Source organism: Nerophis lumbriciformis, linkage group LG28 (assembly GCF_033978685.3).
Source record: "Nerophis lumbriciformis linkage group LG28, RoL_Nlum_v2.1, whole genome shotgun sequence".
In the NCBI taxonomy this organism is placed as follows: Eukaryota; Metazoa; Chordata; class Actinopteri; order Syngnathiformes; family Syngnathidae; genus Nerophis; species Nerophis lumbriciformis.
The window spans coordinates 14,539,293-14,566,824 of record NC_084575.2 but is presented as its reverse complement, the minus strand read 5'-3'; the positions used below and the strand labels follow the sequence as shown (position 1 = coordinate 14,566,824).

Here is a 27,532-nt window from a genome sequence, read left to right as displayed (position 1 = left end):
ATAAAAAACAAGACACAGCCCGCACTTTGGACACTCCGATCTATGGTATTAGCAGCAAAAGTACATACAAATAAATAAATCATGTGAAAATGTGTTTAGGAACTCGTACGTGCGCCTTAGACACCTGTGCACCAACACATGGGTTCACAGCACCAACCAACCTATTGACAAAGAGGAGGAAAAGCCTGTCATGCTTCGTGTAAGTAACTGTTTTATTGTGTAAAAAATGTGATCTACTAATGTGAAGTACATTGTAATTATGTAAATACACAATACACACTCTCGCAATTTCATTGTTGTTATTCTGCAATGACATTAAAATTTTATTTGAGTAAAAAATAATGGTAATTGGAAGAAACTACGATACAATAGGTACTTTCTGCGGGAATTCAGAAAACATAGATGAGGTCAATATATACTGGACCTGAGAGAGTACCTGGCTCACAACCTGTATTGTAATTAATTTGAAAGTTGTTTCCTTGGGTTGCAGTGCCTCTCACAGGACTGAAACCTATTTGTGGCGGGCTAGATGACGTCTTATCATTTGCATAACAGTCCGCAATGCATGTGCATGTATTTTTTTGGGGGGTACTGTGAGAGATACAAAATGTGAGCAAAACACATAACATGCAAAACAAATATAGATGATATATTGTAGAAATACAGAAGCTATGGCTGCTCGTTGAGGAGAGCAATGTTTGAAATAAAGGCTGGATTTGTCACATATAGCTTTTTAAAAATAAAAGGAAAGAAAAAAAAACAGTTTCGAAGGGTCTGAATATTCGCTCAATATGGAGACAAAGATTATGTTTGCAACACTGATCCTTCCTGAAAAGTTTTCTTATTTTCTGGCAGAATAAGGAGTTAATGAGGTGGGTAAGAAGCAGAGTTACGATGCCATCTAGTATCTACCTTATGGAATTGTAACAACAAACTACTGTACATTCACAGACAGTCTCATTACAATATGTTTTTTGAGTGAGAGTGAACCAGTGGCACCAAATCTATTTGTGGCAGTCCAAATGTATTTTGTGGCAGGCCACTAAAATTAAATGAATGTGTGGGGAAACACTGGGTCGAGGAAATGTCAGTCTCCATGTTGCATGTTGAATGACAGTAAAATTCTTTGAATCTGCTTTTGCTATTCACAGATTGGCACATCTGCACTGAAAGAGGACAAAGAGGCGTTTGCAATTGTGCCCGTCTCCCCGGCTGAAGTACGAGACCTCGACTTTGCCAATGACGCGAGTAAAGTGCTGGCCTCTATTGCTGGAAAGCTTGAAAAAGGCACCATCACACAGAACGAGAGAAGGTACAACATCAAAGATTCCCTATATTAAACCTTTTATTTGATTGTTTAAAATGTTACGTTCATTTCCCTTGCATGGACAACCAGAGCAGTTACAAAGCTTCTGGAAGATCTGGTGTTCTTTGTTGTTGATATTCCCAACAATGGACAGGATGTGCTCGAGATCACAGTCAACAAACCAAACAGGGAAAGGCAGAAACTAATGAGGGAACAGAACATTCTAAAGCAGGTATGGACTCAACACATGTAAACTAATGCAGTGGTCACCAACCACCGGTGTCCATGATGAATTTGCAAGCGGGTCGCACAGAAACATTGACTCATTCATAAATGACTGGGTATTTTCCAACTTAGCTTTCACCTGTTGCACTACACACACCAATGCGCTTGTTTATAGATCAGGGGTGTCCAAATGTTTTGACTTTGGGGCCGCATTGGGCTATACAAATTTGGTCAAGGGCCGAAAGCATATATAGATACATATATATACATATATAGGCCTACATATTTTATTAATATAATGGGTATATAATTAAGGATTAATATAATTGGATATTAAGAGTATGTGAAAGTTAGACTTCTACCTTGTTTACTTAGTTAAAAGTTAAAGTACCAATGATTGTCACACAAACACTAGGTGTGGCTAAATTATTCTCTGCATTTGAGATCGGTAGGTTGTGAAGTTCAAACCCCGGCCGAGTCATACCAAAGACTATAAAAATGGGACCCATTACCTCCCTGCTTGGCACTCAGCATCAAGGGTTGGAATTTGGGGTTAAATCACCAAAAATGATTCTTGGGCGCGGCCACTGCTGCTGCCCACTGCTCCCCTCACCTCCCAAGTGGTGATCAAGGGTGATGGGTTCTGTTAGAACCTCCTTCAAGTTTTTTAATCAATAAGAAATATCAAGCAGCTAAAATGCACCAAACATTGATAAGTGTGGAGAGTGTTTGCATTTTTCCCATCTTGCTTTGTAATGGATTTATATGGATGTAATTTTGAATTGTTTATGGTGCACAATGTTCAGTGAGCAGGTTGTGTTATGTGTGACATGTCTGTTGACATGTTGTGTTGGTTGGAGTTTTTTAATTTTTTTTTGCACTATGACTCGGGATGGTTGTTTGCATTGGGTCATATAAGTAATTGCTGCACATTTTTTTGTTCAAAGCATAATTAATGGTCCTTGACATGAATTACACATGTTTCCCACTAGATGGTGACATAACAGCATCAAAATTGTTAGTCTATTAAACTAAATGCAACCTCTCTGTTGCTAAGATTCCTTTTTAAACTCAAAACCTCCCAAGGGCCAAATTGAAGACATGGCCCACGGGCTGTAGTTTGGACACCCCTGTTATAGATGTATAGTAAAACTCCTGATTGGAAGCTGCCATTTGTTACATGGGACAATGCCAACGGCTAATTTCCATCTGCAGTCTCCAGCAGGTTGACGGTATATAGTACACAGTATATACCATCAACCTGCCGGGGATCATCTCATTGCAAATAAACAAGCCCAGGGCTCCCACTAATTCAGCGTTATGGTGAGTTGTATATTTTCATGCATTATTTTTGCTGTATTTATCTGCCACGTGTGGAAGCCCGGTTTGTGAAAGAAATGCCCACATTAAACCGATCCCTGGTGCATAAATGTTTTAGGGACCCCTGGTCTACTGGCAGCTTTGTCAGGACTTTAAGATGTGCCCACCTCTTGTCTTTGATTCAGATCTTCAAGCTACTTCAGGCGCCCTTCACGGACAGTGGTGACGGTCCGATGCTGCGACTAGAGGAGCTGGCTGATCAGCGCCATGCCCCGTTCAGACACATCTGCCGACTGTGTTACCGGGTTTTGCGTCACTCCCAACAGGACTACCGCAAGAATCAGGTAGTTCATCTGGACTGGATTGTCTGGTTTTCTGACTCATAATATGTGACTTAAAGATGGAGTCGTGTAATTTGCATAGTTGGTCATTTGCAACAAGTGAGTAAAAAACTCACAGCAGCACTCACTGCATGTTGAGAACAGAAAAAGGTACTCCCATGTCAGAGTTGCCAAAAGACGTTGCTTTTTAAAACAAAAGTATTAGAGGATTGCTTGCTAAATATAGTGACAAAGTCGACCCTTACGGCTTTATCTTCTTATTCTCTGGCAGACCAGGTGCGTCATAATGTGTTTTTGAGCTTGGACAAACGGGTAATGTCAAATTTACAGTATTCAGATAAATAAATGTGTGAGAAACAACTAGAGAAAACCATGTCTGGTTAAAATAACGATAAAATAAAAATATGCATACAACTAGAAAAGCACTTGAGAGAACAAATCTCCACCAGGCCTGACTGTATCTTACAATAGTAAAAAACCCTTGAAAAGATCCAGAATCCAGACGGTGATCCGGACCAGCCCCAAAATCAAATCAAGTTTTCCTTATTCAATTTCTGATCTTTTTGAGCTACGTTGTTTAATAACTAACAACTAACTACCTGATAAACACCGGCAAATACATAACCACCTGGCGCAGGTCCTTAATGCAGTGAATTTTGTAAGGTGTATTTTGACATCCTTTTTATGTCGCCTGTGTATCGGTTGGGAACATCTCTGCGCTGCTGACCGGTCTCCGCTCGGGATGGTTTCCTGCTGACCCCACTGTGGACTGGACTCTTACTGTTATGCTGGATCCACTATGGACTGTACTCTCACAATATTATGTTAGACCCACTCGACATCCATTGCATTCGGTCTCCCTAGAGGGGGGGGTTACCCACATATGCGGTCCTCTCCAAGGTTTCTCATAGTCATTCACATCGACGTCCCACTGGGGTGAGTTTTTCCTTGCCCTTATGTGGGCTCTGTACCGAGGATGTCGTTGTGGCTTGTGCAGTCCTTTGAGACACTTGTGATTTAGGGCTATATAAATAAACATTGATTGATTGATTGATAGATCCAATAAGTTCACCAAGATGATCAACAGCAGTGATTGATGTGTGACAAGCTACATAGCGGCAATTTTTAGCTCATTAATTTGTCTTGCCTCGTCGTGCTTTTTTGTGCATCTGGTGTTAGCGTGATGAATGAAACCTGTGAGCAGGTATCTCACACTTACACAATCAGCAGGATGCCCTCAAGTCATTTCTACCTGTAGGTCTGATACTAGCCTTTAGTGCTGTTTTTTTTTGTCCCATTATAACATATAGACATATTTGAAATTGTTTTTTATCAAGATTACCTCACTTAATGCCACTAATTCTCACCCTCTCGTCACTTGTTCTTCTGTCACTCTTGGCTCTGGCGTAGTTGCACACGCGTCATTTGTGTGAGTGTGTTTGGAAGCTTGTGATAACCAGCAAACATTGTGTAGAAAGGACAAAGACCTACCGGCGTACTTGTTTTTTTCTTTATTGTGGGGACAGAAAAGCGAGCCCAAATAAGCAAACACATGTTCAAAAACAAGCCCAAAAAACACAACCCACGACTAATGAAATTTGCAAGTGACTTGAGAAAAATATCCCAAGTTTGTTTATGATAAGCAGACTAGGCAACACTGCCCACAATGACTGCACTGTGCTGCAGGTTCTATGAAAATCTTCCCATAACTTTTTAAGGTATGTTGTATATATATGTATGTATGCATGTATGTATGTATATATATATAATCTACATACATATATATATCTACATACATGTATATACATATACATATATATACAGTATATATACATACATATATATATACATATATATAATTATACATATATATATACATGTATATATATATATATATATATATATATATATATATACATATGTGTATACATACATATATACATATGTATATATAGATACATATATGTATATATATATATATATATGTATAATATATATATGTACAGTATGTATGTATACATATGCATATATATATACTCATATATAAACATATATACTTATATATGTGTATATATATATGTATATATATACATATATATATATATATAAATATAAATATATATATATGTATGTATATGTATATATATACATATATATATATATATATATGTATGTATCAGTGACGTGCGGTCACTAGAGGCGGGGCCTCACCTGCCATCATGGAAAGAAAAAAAATGTAAAAAGAAAAAATATTAATTAAATTGTTATATGTATCCAGTGATTATACTATAAAGTTATTTTCCATTTAACTGCACCAGTTTTAGATTATTTTTATTCAAAATCGCTGAATTTTCACATTTGCCGTTCAAATACTGAGAAGAGACGGTGCGGTGATCAGCAGCCAGTTGAGGCACGTCACTGCGTTATGCCTCACCATGGATTGCGGACTCGGCTAACTGCTGGCCTGCTGTGCAGTGAGACCGTATTGCTATATGAACTATATTATACATTTCCATAGTTTAGTTAGCTGAGGTATATAATGTACAGTGTATTTTGTCAACAACTGTATGTGTGTAACGTATTTCTTGTGCTGAGCGATCATAAAACTGCTGCGAAGACGCACTGTGTGAGGCTCGCGTAACTTCGCCTCCTGGTGCCGGTTATTGCACCTCTGCCGCAGACTGCACCCCCCGACGCGAGCGCCACACCAACCAAAGCCCACAACCAAACCCTCCACGTGCAAGACCGAATCCACCCAAAAAAAGTCACTTAACAAGAAGCCAAAAAGTGCAAAAACAACATTGCTCGCGCCGGAGGAGCCGTGAACGACTACAGGGACACAACATTAGGTACACCTGCAGACTGCAGCACGGATTTCATATTTCATTCATTCACAACTCCTCCAACACAAACACCACTGTTCCCGCACTTATAAGTAAAGGTAAGACCATAATAACGTTTTTTTTTATTAAATGTGCTTTTTTTTGTGCTACAGTTTGTATGTGTAAAGTTAAAGTTAAGTTAAAGTACCAATGATTGTCACACACACACTAGGTGTGGTGAAATTTGTCCTCTGCATTTGACCCATCCCTTGTTCACCCCCTGGGAGGTGAGGGCAGCAGTGGGCAGCAGCAGTGACTTCCAAGCCTTGATGCTGAGTGCCAAGCAGGGAAGAATGCTGGTATGAGCTTTTAAACATAACTCGTTAACTGCTGCCAATCAAATGGTGAATAAGATACTCTTTAGGGTTCATATGTTTGTAAATCTGACTGTGATGAAGTCAGTGCCTCACCAGCCATGAACCTCACCGCACGTCACTGGTATGTATATGTATATATATATATATATATATATATATATATATATATATATATATATATATATATATATACATACATATATACATATGTATATATGTATGTATGTATATATATGTATGTATATATATATATATATATATTTATATATATATATATATATATATATATATATATATATATATATATATATAAATTAACTCTTTTTTAAAAAATGTCTGACATTTTTATTTTTTACAAAAATGTGTATTATTATAATAATAATAATTATTATTATTATTACTATTTTATCAGTATTTATTTGTATTTATCTCCAAAGACATGCACCTGGGGATAGGTTTATTGGCAACACTAAATTGGCCCTAGTGTGTGAATGTGAGTGTGAATGTTGTCTGTCTATCTGTGTTGGCCCTGCGATGAGGTGACGACTTGTCCAGGGTGTACCCCGCCTTCCGCTCGACTGTAGCTGAGATAGGCTCCAGCGCCCCCCGCGACCCCGAAGGGAATAAGCGGTAGAAAATGGATGGATGGATGTATATATTTGTATTTATTTATTCAAATTGTATTAACATTATTATTAATATTTATGACAATATTAGCTGTATGTTAAGTTATTTTGGCAGGACATTTAATTTACACTGTTATACAAGCTGTACACTGACTACTTTACATTGTATGAAAGTGTCATTTCTTTAGTATTGCCCCATGAAAAGATTTGATTAAATATTTGCAGAAACGTGAGGAGTGTACTCAGTTTAATGAGTACTGTATTTTATACCCTTATTTAAGGACGCAGTGATTACGACAACACGATGGGATGATGAGGTTGCATTCACTGCCCGTTTATCTACCTTCCCAGGAGTACATTGCCAAGCAGTTTCGCTTCATGCAGAAACAAATCGGCTACGATGTTCTGGCAGAAGACACCATCACTGCTCTGCTCCATAACAATCGCAAGTTGTTGGAGAAGCACATTACTGCAGCAGAGATTGACACATTTGTCAGCCTGGTCCGCAAGAACCGTGAACCCAGGTTTGTACGCAAGTCTGATGAAAACTAAATCACTAATGAACTGGTGCATTTCTAACAAGAACTGCCATTTTAGATCATATACCGTACATGACTCTTGTTGCTTGTTTTGTTTATATGTGTGTCTTTGTGTCCAGGTTCTTGGATTACTTATCAGACTTGTGTGTCTCCATGAACAAGTCCATCCCTGTGACACAGGAGCTAATCTGCAACGCTGTTCTGGATCAGGCGAATGCTGACATCCTAATTGAAACTAAGTAAGTCTTTCCTTCTCTGCTAATGAGACAAAATGAGTAATTTGTGAACATCACCTCAGGCACATGGAATATTTTAAACCAAATTTTTTCAAACCGTGGTACTTGTACCACTAGTGGTACGTGGGCTCCATCGAGTGGTACGCATAAGAATCACTTGATTAAACTACAGTGTTTTATTTTCCTATATTCAAACATAGTGTTACTGTTCAAAATGTGTGATGTTGCATTGGCCAAAAATTATTAATATACTTGTTTAAAAAAACCTCTGCCTTATTTTAATGACTACTTAGGCCTACTACACTACTGTTTTTTAATGTTAGTCATTATGGTGGTACTTGTATAGCCATATTTTTTGTGAGGTGTAATTTGAAAGTAACTTTAGCAAATATGGAAATAGATTTTAGTTACGACTAAAGATGTCTCTTCTAAAAAGATGTCTGCAATTAGGTGTCTAACGGAAAGCTACAGTCCCAGATGCATACCTACCTAGGTTTTACTGTAAAGCCACGCTTCGGTTCCCTTTTAGTGCAGTAAGGGATTTGTGTATGCATTTTGTAATAATGGTGCGTTTCTCCTCGTCATGTAATTACGCCGCATTTTGAAATAATCTGCGGCTTTTTTTATTAAAGTTTTTGAACGCATTTTGTAATAAACTTTGACGCTTTGATAACTTCTTACATATTCATCTATCCATCTATTTTCTACCGCTTGTCTCTCTTGGGGTTGCCGGGGTGGCTGGAGCCTATCCCAGCTGCATTCGGGCGCCATCCGGGGTACACCATGGACAAGTCGCCACCTCATCGCAGGGATAGACAGACAACATTCACACTCCAATTTAGCGTTGCCAGTAAACCTAACTTGTTACATATTGCAAAGGTTATTACAAAATGTGAGTCCTGCACTGTTTTAAATTAAATTGTAACAATGTAGTGCAGTATGTAATAAACCATCAAATTTGATGTCTTAATAAAACAGACTATAAGAGCAACACAAGACATTTAATCGTCATTAGAATTAATGTAAAGAATCTAATAGGATGTTTCATTGGTAAAACCTAAATCAAATGTAAATGTGTTGAATATTGGATAATGTGAGTCAAAAGTTACGGTACACTAATGAAGTATTAATGACATAAAAATGACCAGTGCCCTGAAATGTTGGAAAACATGCACTCATACAATAGGGTATAAATTAAAGAATAATAAAAAAAACACTAATACAAATATGAAACAGAAAAAAATAAATAATTCCATCAATTTTACTATTTGCATTTACATTCACAAATGTTATGATCAGCTGCAAAATCAAAGATGCAGAAGATTCCCGCACAGCTCCTTTTAAAAGCCATGTAATTATATTTATTTTAACTTTCATAATTTTTCATTGAGTATTTATGCTAACAAGTTCAACAGTTAAAGTCTCATGCATGTAAAGTTATTAAAGACTTCAATGTGCATCTGCATTGTTTTATGAGCAAGCCAAATTAAAATATGTTGCCTTGTCCAGTTATATATATATATATATATATATTATAAATATATATATATATATTATAAATATATATACCTTGCTCTAGTAGTCTTAAAAGTAGCAACACTGTCGGGAACTCCATTCGCCAAAACACACACACAGACGTACATTCAACAACTACAAGTCAGAGCCCCTTGAAATTGTCCTACCTCTACAAAAAAAAATCTAATTTCAAATACATTGTTGTGAGGCAGCACGGTGGTATAGTGGTTAGTGTGCGTGCCTCACAATACGAAGGTCCTGGGTACGATCCCCGGGCTTGAGGTCTTTCTGTGTGGAGTTTGCATGACTGCGTGGGTTCCCTCCGGGTACTCCGGCTTCCTCCCACCTCCAAAGACATGCACCTGGGGATAGGTTGATTGGCAACACTAAATTAGCCCTAGTGTATGAATGTGAGTGTGAATGTTGTCTATCTGTGTTGGCCCTGCGATGAGGTGGCGACTTGTCCACGGTGTACCCCGCCTTCCGGCCGAATGCGTGGTACACCGTAGGCTCCAGCACCCCCGCAACCCCGAGAGGGACAAGCGGTAGAAAATGGATGGATAGATGGATTACCGTTGTGTGCAGGATCATATTGTATTCACACATATTTGTATTTTACTTTTACTTCATGGCATCCTGCTGCAGACTGGTGCTGTCGAGATTTGAGATTGAAGGAGCATCGCTTGGGGATAACTCTGAGGAGTCGGAGGAAGATGAGGAGGAGGTGTGGTTGTTCTGGAAGGACAGCAACAAAGAGATTCGCAGCAAAAGCATCAGGGAGTTAGCACAGGATGCCAAGGAGGGCCAAAAGGAGGACCAGGAGGTGATCAGTTACTATAGGTAGTTATGGACTTTCAATTTCCAGAGATCTCCTGTGAGGGTTATTGAACGCTCAGCATCACTTTTCTCCTGTTTGTGTCCTTTTTAGGTACCAGCTGAACTTATTTGCGAGGATGTGTTTGGACCGGCAGTATCTGGCAATCAACAAGATCTCTGGCCAGCTGGATGTGGACTTGATCTTGCGATGCATGTCGGATGAAGACCTACCATACGATCTGCGGGCCTCGTTTTGTCGCATGATGCTGCACATGCACGTGGACCGCGACCCCCAGGAACAAGTTACACCTGTCAAATATGCCAGACTCTGGTCGGAGATTCCCTCGGAAATTGCTATTGATGAGTGAGTTCATGGGCTAACAATGATTATATTAGTGGTGTAAAGGTTCATGTAATCAGATTGTTCGGTACAGAACATTTGGTTTGATACAGGAGGTGTAGGATTTATGCCAATTTCCCGCAAGGTATACCTTAGTAGAAGAATGAAAAGGTTGCCCCGTGTCATGCGTCCACTCGATAAACAAATACACTGCAGCCCATCATTTGGCTATAGCAGGAGTTAAGGCTAACAAATAGTGCCAAGGAGAAAATAGAGCTTAAAGTCTTTTGTTTGAAAAACCTTTAACGGAAAAAGACAAGTTTATTAGACAAAAGCAGTGTGCATTACTATCAGAAATTAATAGGGCTGTAACAATTAAATTGATTAATTTGATAAGAAAATACCTTAAATTTATATTATGTTGCCTTGATTAATCGTTTCATGAATGTAAACTAATAACATTTATAAAATCCAGACTGCATGAAATGCCTGGAACTTTAAATATGCGAACATAGTTTTTCCTCGGCCACTGCAATAGAGCGCACATGAGAGCAGTGGTGTGTGGGTACTGTGATCTGTGTAGCAGCGAACAATTGTTGTTAATGCGCACATGTTGAAAGTGCAATTTCAATGTTGATGATGTGCATTTATTAAAAACAAATAATTAAGGTTATGGCAAGCATAAAAAAATTGTGTTTATTTCAACTATATTCCCTATAATACGCCTTGAGGATATAAGGTTTTTTGTCGGATGAATCAATTAATCACACAAACTAATCAATATAATACTTGATTACTAAACGATCCAACTATTTGTATTCCGACAAGTGACTTCTTCCCAGAAGCGAAAATCAAAGCTAAAATGGCTGTTGTACAGCAAGCAGCGCGCAAATTATCTAAGTACAAAAGAAGCTTAAATCTTCCTGCAAAAAGCAGATACAAGCAAAAAATCTGACTATGCAATGGAATAGATCCCTATACTTTATCAAAGAAAGATTTGTTGAGTGATATCAAGGATTATACGTTGGTTGTGTTCTCAGACATATTGAACTATTGTGCTCCAGGCGCCATTTTACACGACAAAACAGATGGAAACTTGGGAAAGCATGGAGGCCTAAAACTTATTTGTGTGTTGCTGTGTCAAGGAAATTGGTATCAAGACTCTCCCAGATAAATATGCATCGTTTTTGCTCGGGTAGGGTTGCATTTCATGATTTAACTTTGCGTCTACTGATGTTTGTTGCTGTTGCACACGCCGTTCCAAGTAGCATGTTTTGCCGCGTCTTTATCAAAATATAACTATAGATGTCAACATTGTGTATGTGCTGAAAGCTTCATTTATGATTGTAGCCTTTGGTAAAAGCTCAACTCTTTTAGGTTTTTGCTGACATTTGCTTTCTTTTATTTAGACTCGCCGAGTTAGTGCTTTTTTAAACACTCGTTGCAAACGTGTTTAAGAAATACATATAATATCAAGATAATATATAAAAGGGAAATGATGAACATAAAAAATATATCAAACAAACCTTTAACAGAGTGATCACTGCAAACTCATGCATTCTTCATCTCTGCTCCCTTGGACTGGAGTGTGAGCTGCATGCTTTGCTCGTCGTTTCGTAAAATCTTGCTCCCTTCCTTCCTTTTTAATTACCTCTCGAGGAACTCTGAAGAAACGTTTATCCTTTTCGCAATATGAACGATTCGTACAGACGAAAACAACACAAACATAGGGAATTTTTTCTGTGAAAATGGCTAAGTGGTGCCTAGTACCCATTGAAAGCAGAGTTATCATGACCATCACGCGTCTTCATTGGGCGGGACGTGAGCCGGATGTGACTTCAGTAACATCCCAGCAATAGTTGCAGCTCAAGATATTACACTGACTTTCTTAGTCATCTATAACACAATGCTATGTTTTGTTCAGATAGCTTAATATTTTTTAGATAGATAGATAAATAGATAGTACTTTATTGATTCCTTCAGGAGATTTCCCTCAGGAAAATTGTTTTTTTGCATTGGATTGTAGCATATTTTATGCAGTTTGACCACAACTGCCCAAACTATTTTATATACATATATATAATTAATTTACTTATTAATTAATATTGCTATTATTAATATTATTATTATATTACTTATTAATTACTTATTCATTTTCATTTAATCGATATCGCTCACAGTTTTTTTATGTTTTATTCTGAAATCATCAAAGATATTTTCACAAATATAAGGTTTTTTTTTTGTTGGATTTGGCTCCCTTGCTGTACCAAAAATAAATCGAACCATGCATAAGGTACCATTACACCTTTTCCATATTGATACGCCTGATAGCTTTGTACAGTATCATCAGTAATTCTGCTTTTTGTTTGGTCTCTCCATAGTTATGACAACGATGGAACATCTAAGGATGAAATTAAGGAGCGCTTCTCACAAACTATGGAGTTTGTAGAGAACTACCTCAGAGATGTGGTTTGTCAGAGCTTTCCATTTGCAGACAAAGAGAAGAATAAGCTCACATTTGAGGTGAGTTTGACCCATTTTGGATACAAAACATTTCAACAGTCATGATTACCAATGTGATCAAATACAAAGTGAAGTACTCCTATTTCTTATTTTAGGTGGTAAATCTGTCCAGGAATCTGATTTATTTTGGATTTTACAACTTCAGCGACTTACTGAGACTCACAAAGATCCTACTGGCTATTTTAGACTGTGTCCACGTGAGCACAATTTTCCCTTTCAACAAGCTGGACAAGGGAAATGAGAGCAAAGGTGCGGAAACTCTCAAGGGTCTTCGGAAGCCCACAAAGATTTGAAATTATTTTGTGGGTTTGTGCTTTGTTTTTGGTTTGTTCTAGACAATAACGTGATGAGGTCCATTCATGGCGTTGGGGAGCTGATGTCACAGGTGGTCCTTAGAGGTGGCGGCTTCCTGCCCACTACATCAAACATCATCTCCAATGGAAACGCAGTCAAGTCTCAAACTGAACCAGAGAAACAGGACATAATGGTCATGGACACCAAACTGAAGATAATTGAGATCCTACAGGTGCATAACAAACAATATATTTTATTCGTAGGCATAGGTGCTTTTCTAGGGACCTATCGAAGTCTGTCGGTACTACCGGGTACCGATTCACGTAAAATCAAATGATACCTTTGTTCCACGTGACATCACATCCGGTTGCAAACTCAGCACCGGCTCAAACACTTAGCCAGACTGCCTCTAGGTAATGTTACAATTTTCTATGCCAACAAAGCAGAAGGAAAGTGCTCAAAACTACAGTAATGCCCAAGGCATTTGATCGATGCTATTTTACATTGGATTTGCCGAAGACATGCTAAAGATTAGCATTAGCAAGTTTTAAAATGCAATTTGAACAACTCCAAATTTAGTAATAAAAACTACAACTAAGATGCATGTTACAATCAAACAGCTGGTGTGCAATAAGTACAAGTTTTACTGTTTAAACTCTTTGTAGGGTTTCACAAAAGAAAAGACTGGCACATTCAACTTAACAGAGAATGACTACTTCCTGGTTAAGACATGGTATTATATACACTACTGCCATCAAATGTCTTGGAATTTCAACTGTATATAAAGTCTACTACATAATACAGTACAGTACAGTACTTGCAAATGAGAGACAAAGTGTAAGAAATCAAGTTTAAGTGTCATGTTATGTCATGTCATGTTATCGATGGGAAAATGCATTTTTAGACAATATGATTTGCCTGAGCGGCTAGGAAGCCCAGAGAGTAACAAGCGGTAGAAAATGGATTGGAAAGGACAGATTAGAAAAAATAATAATGGAAAATATATATATATATATATATGTTTTAGTTTTAGTTTTTAAACTTGGGACTTCCTGTGGGCCGGATTTTGGATGTGGGCCGTAGTTTGGGGACCACTGATTTAAAGTATAGCTTATCATAACAACAACAAAGAAAACTAATTTGTGGAATCCACAACTGCTTTTTTTAGTCATAATTTAGAACAGTTGTCGGATAATGTAATGCTAAAAAAGCAGTGTTTGTAAAAGTGCATTGTTTTACTTACCAATTCAACAGGAATATAGCAACCATAGCATCCGTTTTGAAATCATTTTGTTTCTGGAGGTCTCGCCACGGTTCTCCAATATTTACTTCTCGCTTTGTCTAATCGCTTTTTAGTGGGGACTTTCTCTTGAATATTTTTTTCTCCACCTGCCATTGTGCACAGGCAGAATTGAGGTGAAGTTGTCAGCCATGACTGCAAATTGTTTGTCGCTTCTCTGAGACTGCTTTTGTGTACGTGCGCGCACTACTCTACGGGTATTCATGTCAAGAACGCCAGACTTTCTGTTCGGGCCAATGAGCATATTTTATTAAATATAATTAGTAATTGTGAAAAATATATACATTTAAAAGAAACACATATTCTTTTAAACCATTAATGGTTAAAGAAGCTTGCCGTTGTTTTTGTTGTATTTTTTTGGTTTAAAAATGTAACATTAAAAGCCCCTTTAATAATTACCTGCTCTTTTATACAGTTCATCTTAAACGTGCGCCTGGACTACAGGATCTCCTGTCTGCTGTCTATCTTCAAAAGAGAGTTTGATGAAAGCAACTCCCAAAGTGATTTATCTGTAGCTGGGACAGTAGAAGGCCCAAACAATATGCCAGGTGAATTTAATGCCTTGCTTTATCACACAGAGAAGGGTTTGTGCCCGATGATTTGACTAATTCCGCAATTTCAGGAGCTTTGGATTTTGAGCACATAGAAGAACAAGCAGAGGGAATATTTGGTGGAAGGTAATTAATTACACTTTAAAACTCAGAGTCAAAATGCAAATAATTTTGTTTGGATTTCAGTGGGTATTGTTTGTTTCCAGTGAAGAGAACACTCCCTTAGACCTGGATGATCATGGAGGTCGGACGTTCCTCAGGGTCCTTCTCCACTTGACAATGCACGACTATCCCCCTCTGGTGTCCAGGGCCCTCCACCTTCTGTTCCGCCACTTCAGTCAAAGGCAGGAAGTTCTGCAAGCTTTTAAACAGGTACCAGCACACATGATACAACCGCAAATCCAGCACGACATAGCAAATCCCTCCTATGTCCGTGTCACTAGGTCCAGTTGCTCGTCACCAGCCAAGACGTGGAGAATTACAAACAAATAAAGTTCGACCTAGACCAGCTGCGCTCCATTGTGGAGAAGTCTGAGCTATGGGTTTACAAGAGGCAGGGTCCGGATGAGGGCTTGGATGCAGGAGAAGGTCTTTCGCCTGAGTCGGAGAGTAAAAAGGTAGTAAAACAAATAGGCGGAGGAACAATGAAAAAGTTGCACGTTTTTTTTTGTAAAAAAATTTTTTTAACACTGTGCTTCAAAGCAAACTAACCACTCAAAGCAATACATTCTTTAGAGTCAGGCTATATACAGCAATTACAGAAAGTTGTCGGTTTGTATTGATACTGATACCTGGTTTAAATAACCCACTTGGGCCTTTTGATTTGTCCATGGTGCTCTGTGGCATCTGTAGGGGGAATCTGGAGGAGCCGAAAAGCCGAAGAAACCAGAGAGTACCAGCAGTTACAACTACAGGGTGGTGAAAGAGGTGACTGTCATCCATCTGAATATAGTTAATAACTACAGAGCTGTCCCTCCCCCTCCCACATATATCACCTGTTTTTATGCTGCTTCCTGCATTAGATCCTCCTGCGTCTCTGCAGACTTTGTGTCCAGGAGGGTCAGTCAGGTAGGAAGAGCAAGAAGCAGCAGCAGAGGTTACTGCGGAACATGGGGGCTCACGCTGTCGTTCTAGAGCTCCTGCAGATTCCATATGAGAAGGTATCCTATTTAGTCTTTGTGGGAGTATACAGTGGGGTAAATACGTATTTGTTCCCCTTGTAATTCAGGATTTTCTCAGAATCATCCTTAACCCACCAGATGAAATATTGGACCATTTAACTTGTATTTCTTCCCCATTTTTAAATTATAGTACCAATATTGGTTTATTTTTCACAAAGCTTCTTGATGGTCTTGTAGTCAATTCCAGTCTTGTGCAGGTCTACAGTCCCTGCAATTTCCTGTGGTCCTTTGACAGTTTTTTGGTATTGCCCATGGTGGTGGAAATGTTTGAAAAGAGATTGTCTCTGTGACATGTGTCTTTTATCTACATAGCAAATTGAGATTAGGAGTACTTTCTTTAAAGGGTAATATGATAACAGAGGTGGGAATCTTTGGGTAACTTACGATTTGATTCCGATTCTTGGGGCGACGATTCGATTAAATACGATTCACGTACAATATTATTTGGTATATAATTTATAATAAAACCTTTTCAAAACATTTTACAGGTAAGCTCCTCTTGGCTGCTGATGTACACATTATATGCACAGTATTGGCCAAAGAAACATCTTTTAAAAACAGTTTTTGGAAATTTTATTCACAAAAATCACCCAATGTTAATCAATCTGCAGTAATAAAAGAAAATAAACCAACTCCAACCAAATCCCAGCCTTACAATACTTAGGATAGAAATGTATAAAGGACTTGAGAAGATATACAAATACTATGATAAAAAGAACAAAATCAAAAAAATAATAAACAGTATTGGCAAATAGTATCAATAATATTAGTTATGTCAATAATAGTTGTTAATGCTTTTAATCCAAAAATGTATTCTTAAGAAAATCATAATAATTTGCAAAAAAAACTAATCCATCCATTCATCCATTTTCTACCGCTTGTCCCTTTTGGGGTCGCGGGGGGTGTTGGAGCCTATCTCAGCTGCATTCGGGCGGAAGGCGGTGTACACCCTGGACAAGTCGCCACCTCATCGCAGGGCCAACACAGATAGACAGACAACATTCACACTCACATTGGGGCGGTATAGCTCGGTTGGTAGAGCGGCCGTGCCAGCAACTTGAGGGTTGCGGGTTCGATCCCCGCTTCCGCCATCCTCGTCACTGCCGTTGTGTCCTTGGGCAAGACACTTTACCCACCTGCTCCCAGTGCCACCCACACTGGTTTAAATGTAACTTAGATATTGGGTTTCACAATGTAAAGCGCTTTGAGTCACTTGAGAAAAAGCGCTATATAAATGTAATTCACTTCACTTCACATTCACACATTAGGGCCAATTTAGTGTTACCAATCAACCTATCCCGAGGTGCATGTTTTTGGAGGTGGGAGGAAGCCGGAGTACCCGGAGGGAACCCACGCACTCACGGGGAGAACATGCAAACTCCACACAGAAAGATCCCGAGCCCGGGATTGAACCCAGGACTACTCAGGACCTTTGTGTTGTGAGGCACATGCACTAACCCCTGTTGCACCGTGCTGTTATTAAAAACGAATATTTCTTAAAATACAGTTTTGAAAATTATGAATCAAAATCACAATTGAGATGTGGACTGATATTTTTGAGCACCCCTAATTATTACTTGTTTTGTTGTATTTTGGATCCACATAAGCCCTGAAAATTTAAACCATGGAGCCGTTGAGGAGATTTTTATAAAAATATTTTGAGCGTTTTGAGATTTGCCCCGACTTGTGACTTACAGTATGCCAACTTGTTACGTCAACAGATATCTCCAAATATCTGTAAATGTTTTCCGGCTGTGATTGCCAAATAAACAAAACTATGTCAACGGTGAGACTCATAAGCTAAAATTAGTTTTTATTGGCACTACACCAACCTCCAGTCTAATTAAATAAAGAAGTAAGAAGTGTCTACTTAACTTTTATATTTCGTGACACTGTACAAACATGGACTCAGGCCTAAAGACAATACACTGAAGGATTTACCCAAAACTACATTCAATTGCAGAAACAGTTCCTATTATTTATGACAACGGTGGAGACAATCAAATGGTAAGTCCAATATAAGAAGATTGTCAAATGTAATGACACATTAGTGATGTACAGTATCTTTAGCTTAACCGGACAACATATAGATAAGATAAACAGGCTGCGTATATGCCATATGCTAATCTTGCATAAATGTACATAGTCGTTTTAAATGGGGCAACAGACATTATAGTAAGACATACCCTGTATACTTAGTAGCTTTATGGACTGAAAAACGTAAAAAGAAAAAGCTAATAAACTTAACTTTTAAAATGTTTTCATGTCCCTGGTTCTGAATTTTTTTTTATCTTCTTAACACCCCTTTAGCTGTGGGTCAGACTGGCTCGTGCATGTACAGTGGATACTAAAATTATCCGCTGTTGCCTTTTCTAATGAAAAGTAGCATATGGTTGTAACTTATATTTGCGCATGTGAAAGTGTACTGCTATAACTACAAACATGGTGAGTGGGCGGAGAAACAATCGCAGCCAGCTGGAGGGGGGAAAACATGGAGGAGGTCATTTGCATGTAAAAAAGACGGCCGCACAACGGCTCGTTTTCAGGCAACAGTCGGAAAACGGCGTGAATAAGGGTCTGTAAAGCAAAAAATTTTACATTTTGACCAACAATTATGTAAATCACAAAGTAGTGGGTTAAATGTAGATTAAATCATAGTAGGACTCCGTTAAAGGGGAACTGCACTTTTTGTTTTGCCCATAATAATTCACAATCCTAATGAGAGACAAGTATACATATGTCTTTTTTTCTTCTTTTTCTTGCGTATGAGGCAGTTATGCAATTTGATTCAGGCATAGCAGCTAGTTCACTGTGTCAGGGTGCGGGTTAAGCAGGTCAAGGAGTGTGTCCTCACGTGGGCGTAGGGTGGGGCACTTGCAGTGTGGCCACATATGCAGAATGCTGATTGGCGCAGCCCACAGCGGTACATGTCAGAGTTTAAATGGCGGTAGCCAATTTAGAGTTACCCATTCTTTGCGAGGCAGGTTTGCACCTGGTGTCAACAATGTATTAGGGCATACTGTGAATTGAGTGGGTCGTGGGGTCTCCTGCCAGCCAGTTCTCCATTCGTCGAAGATAGATATTGGAACTACGAAGAGTTGCTGCTTGGCAGGAGAAAGGGTGGCGAGAAGGCAGGTGTTGGTGGTCAAGTTGAGAGTTCTGAACAAGTTTGTGTAGGGGATGGTTCACGTCCAGCAAGGCCTTGTTCACCGATGAGTAGTCTTTTCTGCAGGTTCAATGCCAGCTAACCTTGGCAGGATTTTTTTTGGTTTGTTTTAATGCATCCTAACTTGTCAGCTTACAATGGAGGCAATGGGAGCCATGACATTGTGTTTGTTCTGACCATAAAACCCAAAAAATAACCATATAAAACGCGCCAACAATACGCCATTTACATTTCCAGACCTGAATATTAACCTAGTATTAGCAATATTATTATTATGAGTGCTAACGTTAAGGACCTACATTTAGCGGCACATTCATCAGAGAAAGGCAACTTCCTTTTGCTGCTTTATTGACATCCTCAGCTGGTGAGCTGCTTTCTCGTCTCGGAGCTCTCGAAAGTTAATTCTAGATTATAAATCATGTCTTTCACCTATAAAGTAAAATTAGTTATTAGTAGCTTGTTGACAATGAGTAAGAACTTCAAATTTTATAAGGTAATGATCGAACATTACTTTAATGTACGGGAGAACCATAACTTTGGAAGTGGTGACACTCCGTACAAGGACTAGGTCTATCGTATTACCGTTGCGATGTGTGGGTTCATTTATTGTTTGTATAAGACCATAGCTATCAATTATAGTCTGTAGCGCCACGCACAGAGGGTCTGACGGGGTATTCATATAGATATTGAAATCCCCCATTATAATTAAATTATCTGCGTGCGTCACTAGATAAGCGACAAACTCTGAAAATTCACTGATAAAGTCAGAATAGGGCCCAGAGGGGAGATATATAACAGCCAGATAGACAGGTAGCGGTGTGACAGACCTCATATGTGTGCTTGTCTTACAAGGATTGTGAATGATAGGCAAAATTCCAAATAGGTGCAGTTCCCCTTTAAAGGAGCAGGATTAATTTGTGTGCTTCATGGACACATAACCAGTATGTAGGCATCAGAATGTTTGTTGGTTAATTGGGATCACTTACTTATTTAGCTCAATAGAGTACGAATTAATGAAAAACCTTAATATAATGTTATTTTCAATTCATTGTCAATACATCTCTGCTTGTTACAATAAACCTATCTTAAAATTCTGAATTGTTAAAATCTTTGTAAAAGATCTCATTATTTTCCCACAAATTTCACATTGTCATTGTTTTTTACTTCAGGGTGAAGATTTACGCATGCAGAATATCATGAAGTTAGCACATCAGTTCCTACAGAACTTCTGCGCAGGCAACCAGCAGAACCAAGCCCTGCTTCACAAGCATATTAATCTGTTCCTCAACCCCGGGGTGAGCGATTATCATCACGCCATGCGGCAAAGCAGGCTGGTCAAACACTCTTTTGATGTGCTTCTCGTGTTTTTCAGATTTTGGAAGCCATCACCATGCAGCATATCTTCATGAACAACTTCCAGCTGTGCAGCGAGATCAATGAGCGTGTGGTTCAGCACTTTGTCCACTGCATTGAGACACATGGCCGCAACGTCCAGTACCTCAAGTTTCTGCAAACCATCGTCAAGGCAGAGAATAAGTTCATCAAAAAGTGCCAGGATATTGTCATGGCCGAGGTCTGTGCCTATTGACCTCCTTTTTCGCGTTTTTATGCTTTCTCCTAATGCACATTTGTGGTTTTGTGTCCTCCCTCAGCTGGTGAATGCGGGCGAAGACGTTTTGGTTTTCTATAACGACCGCGCCTCCTTCCAAACACTGGTACAGATGATGCGATCAGAGCGGGATCGCATGGACGAGAACAGTCCGCTGATGTACCACATTCACCTGGTTGAGCTTTTGGCCGTCTGCACGGAGGGCAAGAACGTCTACACAGAAATCAAATGTAACTCGCTGCTACCGCTGGATGACATTGTGCGAGTGGTCACCAATGAAGACTGCATCCCAGAGGTGAGATCGCCTGAAACATGCGGAACAGAATAAATGTGTTTACCTGTTCTACATGGAATATTAAAATATCCCATTTTCGCATGAATTAAAAATCCGCTAGGTCAAGATTGCTTATATCAACTTCCTCAATCACTGCTATGTGGACACTGAGGTTGAAATGAAGGAGATCTACACCTCCAACCACATGTGGAAACTCTTTGAGAACTTCCTTGTTGACATTTGCAGAGTAAGCAACATTTGGCAGCACTCATGAAGTGATGCAATTTCTCTGAACATCCGAGTTGGATCAAATGATTTAATTCATACCTTATATGCATGTTTATGTGCCTGCAGGTCTGCAACAATACGAGCGATCGCAAACACGCCGACACCATCCTGGAGCGCTACGTGACTGAGACGGTCATGAGCATTGTGACCACGTTTTTCAGCTCACCTTTTTCTGACCAGAGCACGAGCTTGCAGGTGTGAAATCAATACTATGAAAATAGTTGCATCCATTTATTTTTATTTAGTAACTCTTTAAAAACACACAAATGTTAATTGTAAAGGTTTTATTTGTTTGAACATTGAGAAACATCACATGTTTACAATTCAGTGTTTGAAAGGAAGTAGGAAGAAGCAGATTTTAGCTAAGCCTATCTCTATTCTATGCTGCAGCTGTTTCTGATATTTTGTTTTCTTTCTGTGTTCAAATTTGACAATTTTCTCAAAAAAATGTGCAACAGACAGATTTTTGGGGAGTCCCATATTTTCGGCATTGTGAAGGGGGGAAAAAGTTAAAGTAAATACATATATGAATAAATGATTAACTGAATTAATAGTTATATAAAAAGTTAATCAAGGTATAGTATAAAAAGTATTTTAAAAATCCAATAAGTAAAAAGTGAACATAAATAATTAAATAAGAATAATTAAATACGGATAAAATTTTAAGAAAATATATTACATTCAAATAATTAAAGTTATTATAAATGTTATCATCATGGCTGTAGCTTCAATGCATCGTAATGATATTACAAATGCACATTATCCACGATAATATATAGTGTATTAATAACTTTGCATCATTGCCAAAAAGACAATGTTCTCACTATTTGTCATTGTTTATTAGTTAAACCACAACATCTGTTGCCACAAAACTCCGGGGGGGGTACGAGGTTCAGCAGTGAATTCATGTATTAAGCAACAGTGCAAGAGTTTTCAGTACGTTTCTTCATGAATAATATCAAGGAACGTCATTCTAGTCCTTGCTGTCCTGTGCCGACCCCAACTTATCCTGCACAGCACGTTGAATGGATGCAGTGCACTCCTGTTCCAGGTCTCATGTATCTATCATTAAGCTTAGTGCAGAGAAGAGGAGCGAATGGCTTTTCCAAGAAGGGCAGTTAACATGAGATGGTTGACAAATATGATTTATGGGTTTCTCTCTCTTTATACCCGTTACATTATGTAAGCCTCGGTCTATTAATGTCTGTCGTGCCTTTGGTGGCCAACAGAAAGAATGTAAGCATGGATAGATGATAAGCTCCCCATACGGTATGTTATTACAACCAAATAGCCCGCGTCTGATGTTTGGATTACAAAAGTTATGTTAGATGAAGATGGTAATTTTTGCTTTTTTTATGGTATACTGTTACTCAAAAAATCACATGTAGTAAAAGAGAAAAAGGAACAAGTTTTAATATTGTTTTATTGTTAAACTGTCAATAGCACTCACCAAAAAATTATTAAAAAATGTGAAATTAATACATGTGATCGGTATTGGCCGATCTTACTCATGGATATATTGACCTACTGTACAGTGGATTAGTTTTAGCATCTTTATGTTTGACATTTGTTTCATTTATTTCCTGCTTGTATTCTCTGCTACAGGCTACTCTGTTGGGGAAGCTATTCCAGGTATTTGTTTCATTCAGTAGCGGTGTTGCTCACTTGGAGGTGTTGCAGATTTTAGGGTTGCTAGATGTGTGTCCCTAGTGGAATTATTCTGTGTGTCACCATTGAGGAATCACATTTGGGCAAGTGCTCAACTATTGTTATTCGGGTCAGGAGTAAAAGCACCACTAGTCAAGCATGCTGGTCTCAAAACTTTTGAGGTGGTATATGTCTATGCAGTAGATTGAGGTGTTTTGTGTTGAGGAGTGCCGACTTTCTTGTCTTTTGAAAAAGAGGAAACAAATAATCTTTGGGTGCCATTTATTTTCTCAGACCAGACAGCCAGTGTTTGTGCAGCTGTTGCAGGCGGTGTTCAGGGTCTACCACTGCAACTGGCTATTCCCTGTCCAGAAAGGCTGTGTGGAGAACTGTATCAAAGTCCTGTCCGATGTTGGTAAGATCAATCCACATCATATACATAAAAACCTTAATCCAGCTCTAAAACAGCCCACTGCGAGAAAACTTGAAACTCTTAAGTTACGGGTCTTTCAATGCATTTTCTTGTTCAACACAATTGGTCTGATTGCATATGTGTTTGTGTTCCCGCCAGCCAAAGGGAGGGCCATAGCCATCCCTGTGGACCTTGACAACCAGGTGAACAACCTGTTTGTGAAATCAAACAATATTGTTCAGAAGACAGCAATGAGCTGGAGACTTTCTGCTCGCAATGCTGCCCGTAGGGACTCCGTGGTGACGGCGTCACGAGACTACAGAAACATCATTGAACGTCTGCAGGTACAGGATAGGTTTGTATATTGACATGTTTGGAGAGTAACACTGTGTGTGTGGGATGTAGGACATTGTGTCAGCGCTGGAGGACCGCCTGCGTCCTTTGGTCCAAGCTGAATTGTCTGTCCTTGTGGATGTGTTGCATCGACCTGAACTACTATTCCCAGAAAACACAGACTCGCGCAAGAAATGCGAGAGCGGAGGCTTCATATGCAAGTAAGATAGACAAATACTGAATCTGTTGTATTTTAATTAGGGTACAAATAGGATATATTAATGAATGTACTTATGTAGACTGATCAAACACACCAAGCAGCTGCTGGAGGAAAATGAGGAGAGATTGTGCATCAAAGTTCTGCAAACACTTCGAGAGATGATGACTAAAGACCGTGGTTATGGAGAGAAGGTAGGAGACAAATGCTCACCGGACAATTTTTTTCCCAGTATTTATATCTGATAAGATCTAATGCAACAGCTGTTTCAGGAATTTTAATAATGCTCACTTTATTCAGTGTATTATCAGTGTTTTTGAAATGTTTTGCATTTTAATTCTGCAAGCCTGCACATGAGTAGAACCAATTCTATTTTCAATTGTATTAATAATAAAATCCATACATATGATTTTTTTTCATTGTTGCAATTACATTTTTGAAAAAGATGTAAGATTCCAAAAGTGTGTGCGTGCGTGTGTGTGTGTGGGTGTGTGGGTGTGTGGGTGTGGGAGTGTGGGTATGAATGTGCATGTGTGTGTGTGTATAAATGTAGGCAATATGCATATTTTTTAATTATATGTACTGTATGTATACAGAAGAGAACTATACATAATTTTATTGATTTATTTTATTGTATTGTATGTATTTATTTATTTATTTTTATAAATATTGTAATATATATATATATATATATATATATATATATATATATATATATATATATATATATATATATATATATATATACACATAAACATATATCCATCCATCCATTTTTTTCCGCTGATCTGTGGTCGGGTCACAGGGGCAACAATCTCAGCAGAGTAGCCCAGACTTCCTGCTCCCCAGCCACTTTGTCCAGCTCCTCCCGAGGGATCCCGTGGCGTTCCTAGGACAGCTGGGAGACATAGTCTTCTCAATGTGTCCTGGGTCTTCCCCGTGCCCTAAACACCTCCCCAGGGAGGCGTCCGTGTGGCATCCTGACCAGATACCCGAACCACCTCCTTTGGCTCCTCTCATGTGGAGGACCTCCTCCCAGATGACAGAGCTTTCCTGCGATGAGGTGGCGACTTTTCCAGGGTGTACCCCGCCTACCGCCCAAATGCAGCTGAGATAGGCTCCAGCACCCCCCGCGACCCAGAAAGGGACAAGCGGTAGAAAATGGTTGGATGGAAGGATATTCTTATTTGTGCTTAAGTATCAAACATGCATATTTTCCTATGTCTACTGTCCAGACTTTATAGAGTATATCTAAAAGCCAATGAATAGAAATGAAACAAGTACTTTTATTTTAACTGATCATTTATATCAGCTCTGTGCACAAGAACTAAGAAATATTCCACTGTTGATAAACAAATAAACTAAACAAATATAATTTCTTGGTGTACACCATGAAATTCTATTTGTTTAGTTATATTGTTGTTTTATATTTTTTTACAAAAACTGTTACTCTGAAGAATTTTGAACCCTTTTATCAGTCTCCAACCCTGTGACTTTGCCGGAAACTTCTACAATCAGCCAACAGTCCAATGAGGCTAATTTAATCAGCGGGTAATATGCGTTGACGAATACTCCTTTATGAGGCTCTGAAGGAGGAGTGTGTCCACATTAATCACTTAACTAACATGTCATGCATGCTGGGTTGTTGACCTCTGCTCCTTCCTCCTTCCTGGACTGTTATCTAACCCTGCAAACCTTCTGCTCTCTTTCAGCTCAGGGCCTTTGATGATGAGATGGATATGACAAAGGTTATTCGTTTTTTTTCCCCCTCCATGATATTCCTTTGGTCCTTGTAGGCGCTCGTACTGTACGTCTTTAGTAACCATAGCTGCTACTAAGGCTACGTATTGTAGTTAGTCTGACCCCAGAGACTAGTTCTGTAGTAAATGGTCAGAAGAGGCAAAGGGAGAATGGAGTCTATGGAGTTTAGTTTAGTTAATGCCAGGTGATTCACTTGTTCTCTGCTCTGGCATTTATTCACTGTCAACATTAATCCAGTTGAATGCTCCTATCATGTCAAATTTTATTTCAAAACGTGTTACTGTTAAACAAACAGAGGTCATTAGGTGAAGCCATGGTACAAATACATCGATTATGAAAAATAACCACATTGAATAACGACCAAATTCCACTATCATTAATCTGCATAATTGGTATGATGCATATGTATGTGATTTGTATGGACGCAATAACAGTGACAAAAAGTAAGCAAAACAAATGTGTTTATTAACACAAATTAAACTTCTTTTGCTTATTTTTTTTATTTTATTTTTGTGTCATAAACAATACTGAGCTGCCCACAAATAGGTAGAGTAGACCGAGAAGAGCAATACGTATTTTCGTGTTGGTCTCAAATTTATCCAGAAAGATCAGGAAAAATCTATAGATGCTCCCACTTTTTTGATAAAGAGAATCTTCAAGGGTCTGAATCCTCACTAAGTATAGCGACAACGTTGTTGGTTGTAACATTGGTCCCTCCTGCTACGTTGTTTTATGCTCTGGCAGACCAGATGCAGAATGTGTGTTAAGAAGCAGAGTTACGATGCCATTTACTGCATGGACTTGTAACCAGAAGCCATATTTATGGACTGTAGTGTGTTAATGAGCGAGTGCAAACTGGTTGCCAAATCTAGTTTTAAACGAAGAGGCATTACCAAGTCAGCTGTGGTTGCTTTTTCATGTGTCTGATTGGACAAAATGGACATGACAACCAGTAAAAGTGACTTTATATCGATAAAGTTTTTTTGAAATGCCACTGGAATGGATGATGATTTTTTTATCCGTGTTCTGGCCTACTGTTTTCTAATAGGGAAAGATAAGAGTAAAGAGTGTGTAACAATATATAGATAGTTTATGTGATGGTGAAAGAAAACACAAAAAAGTAAATAACTAAATACAAAATAAAATACAAAAAAAGAAATAATGAAGAAATATATATTGTGCATTAGGGTGGTTGTTAATGTCTGTTCCGCCACATGTCATGGAAATCTGGTTTTGCAAAAACGATGATGGTAAAACAGTCTAAGTCACAGCACTCGGATTCCTCTCTTTGCTTCTTTTCATCAATGTTTATGCCAGTAGTATCTAGTCATGTGAAGGGTGTTTCCCTTGTATTTCCTGACAGTGACGATAGGTGGCACTGTGGCTGTGTGTGCATGTGTGTGTGTGTGTTCATACTATATGCTTGTATTAATGAGTTGTGCGGAACTGTGACGACAGTGGCAGTCATTGAGGCTGTGTCCTAGTTTCCCCCTCCTGCAAACTACACGATTCC

General features: G+C 38.7%; 1 protein-coding gene across 11 annotated transcripts in view; it reads left to right on the top strand.

Annotated features, from left to right (window-relative positions):
* Window positions 1-27,532, top strand: part of LOC133570882 (inositol 1,4,5-trisphosphate-gated calcium channel ITPR1) — a 185,612-nt gene that overhangs the window by 68,658 nt on the left and 89,422 nt on the right. For 4 of the 11 annotated variants that reach the window (XM_061923667.1, XM_061923666.1, XM_061923665.1 and 1 more), the window contains exons 13-39: window positions 100-199; window positions 1,152-1,312; window positions 1,397-1,538; window positions 3,037-3,195; window positions 7,369-7,541; window positions 7,676-7,795; window positions 9,953-10,147; window positions 10,236-10,487; window positions 12,845-12,986; window positions 13,082-13,235; window positions 13,322-13,512; window positions 14,996-15,128; window positions 15,203-15,257; window positions 15,338-15,503; window positions 15,575-15,748; window positions 15,984-16,058; window positions 16,154-16,291; window positions 20,648-20,773; window positions 20,851-21,051; window positions 21,131-21,382; window positions 21,483-21,608; window positions 21,716-21,844; window positions 23,255-23,281; window positions 23,591-23,711; window positions 23,868-24,052; window positions 24,114-24,262; window positions 24,341-24,452. In XM_061923667.1, the coding sequence (XP_061779651.1) occupies window positions 100-199; window positions 1,152-1,312; window positions 1,397-1,538; window positions 3,037-3,195; window positions 7,369-7,541; window positions 7,676-7,795; window positions 9,953-10,147; window positions 10,236-10,487; window positions 12,845-12,986; window positions 13,082-13,235; window positions 13,322-13,512; window positions 14,996-15,128; window positions 15,203-15,257; window positions 15,338-15,503; window positions 15,575-15,748; window positions 15,984-16,058; window positions 16,154-16,291; window positions 20,648-20,773; window positions 20,851-21,051; window positions 21,131-21,382; window positions 21,483-21,608; window positions 21,716-21,844; window positions 23,255-23,281; window positions 23,591-23,711; window positions 23,868-24,052; window positions 24,114-24,262; window positions 24,341-24,452 (3,958 nt within the window). Of the gene's footprint in view, window positions 1-99; window positions 200-1,151; window positions 1,313-1,396; window positions 1,539-3,036; window positions 3,196-7,368; window positions 7,542-7,675; window positions 7,796-9,952; window positions 10,148-10,235; window positions 10,488-12,844; window positions 12,987-13,081; window positions 13,236-13,321; window positions 13,513-14,995; window positions 15,129-15,202; window positions 15,258-15,337; window positions 15,504-15,574; window positions 15,749-15,983; window positions 16,059-16,153; window positions 16,292-20,647; window positions 20,774-20,850; window positions 21,052-21,130; window positions 21,383-21,482; window positions 21,609-21,715; window positions 21,845-23,254; window positions 23,282-23,590; window positions 23,712-23,867; window positions 24,053-24,113; window positions 24,263-24,340; window positions 24,453-25,970; window positions 26,007-27,532 lie in introns of all 11 variants that reach the window. The other 7 variants (XR_009810255.1, XM_061923668.1, XM_061923663.1 and 4 more) reach the window with 3 other exon arrangements.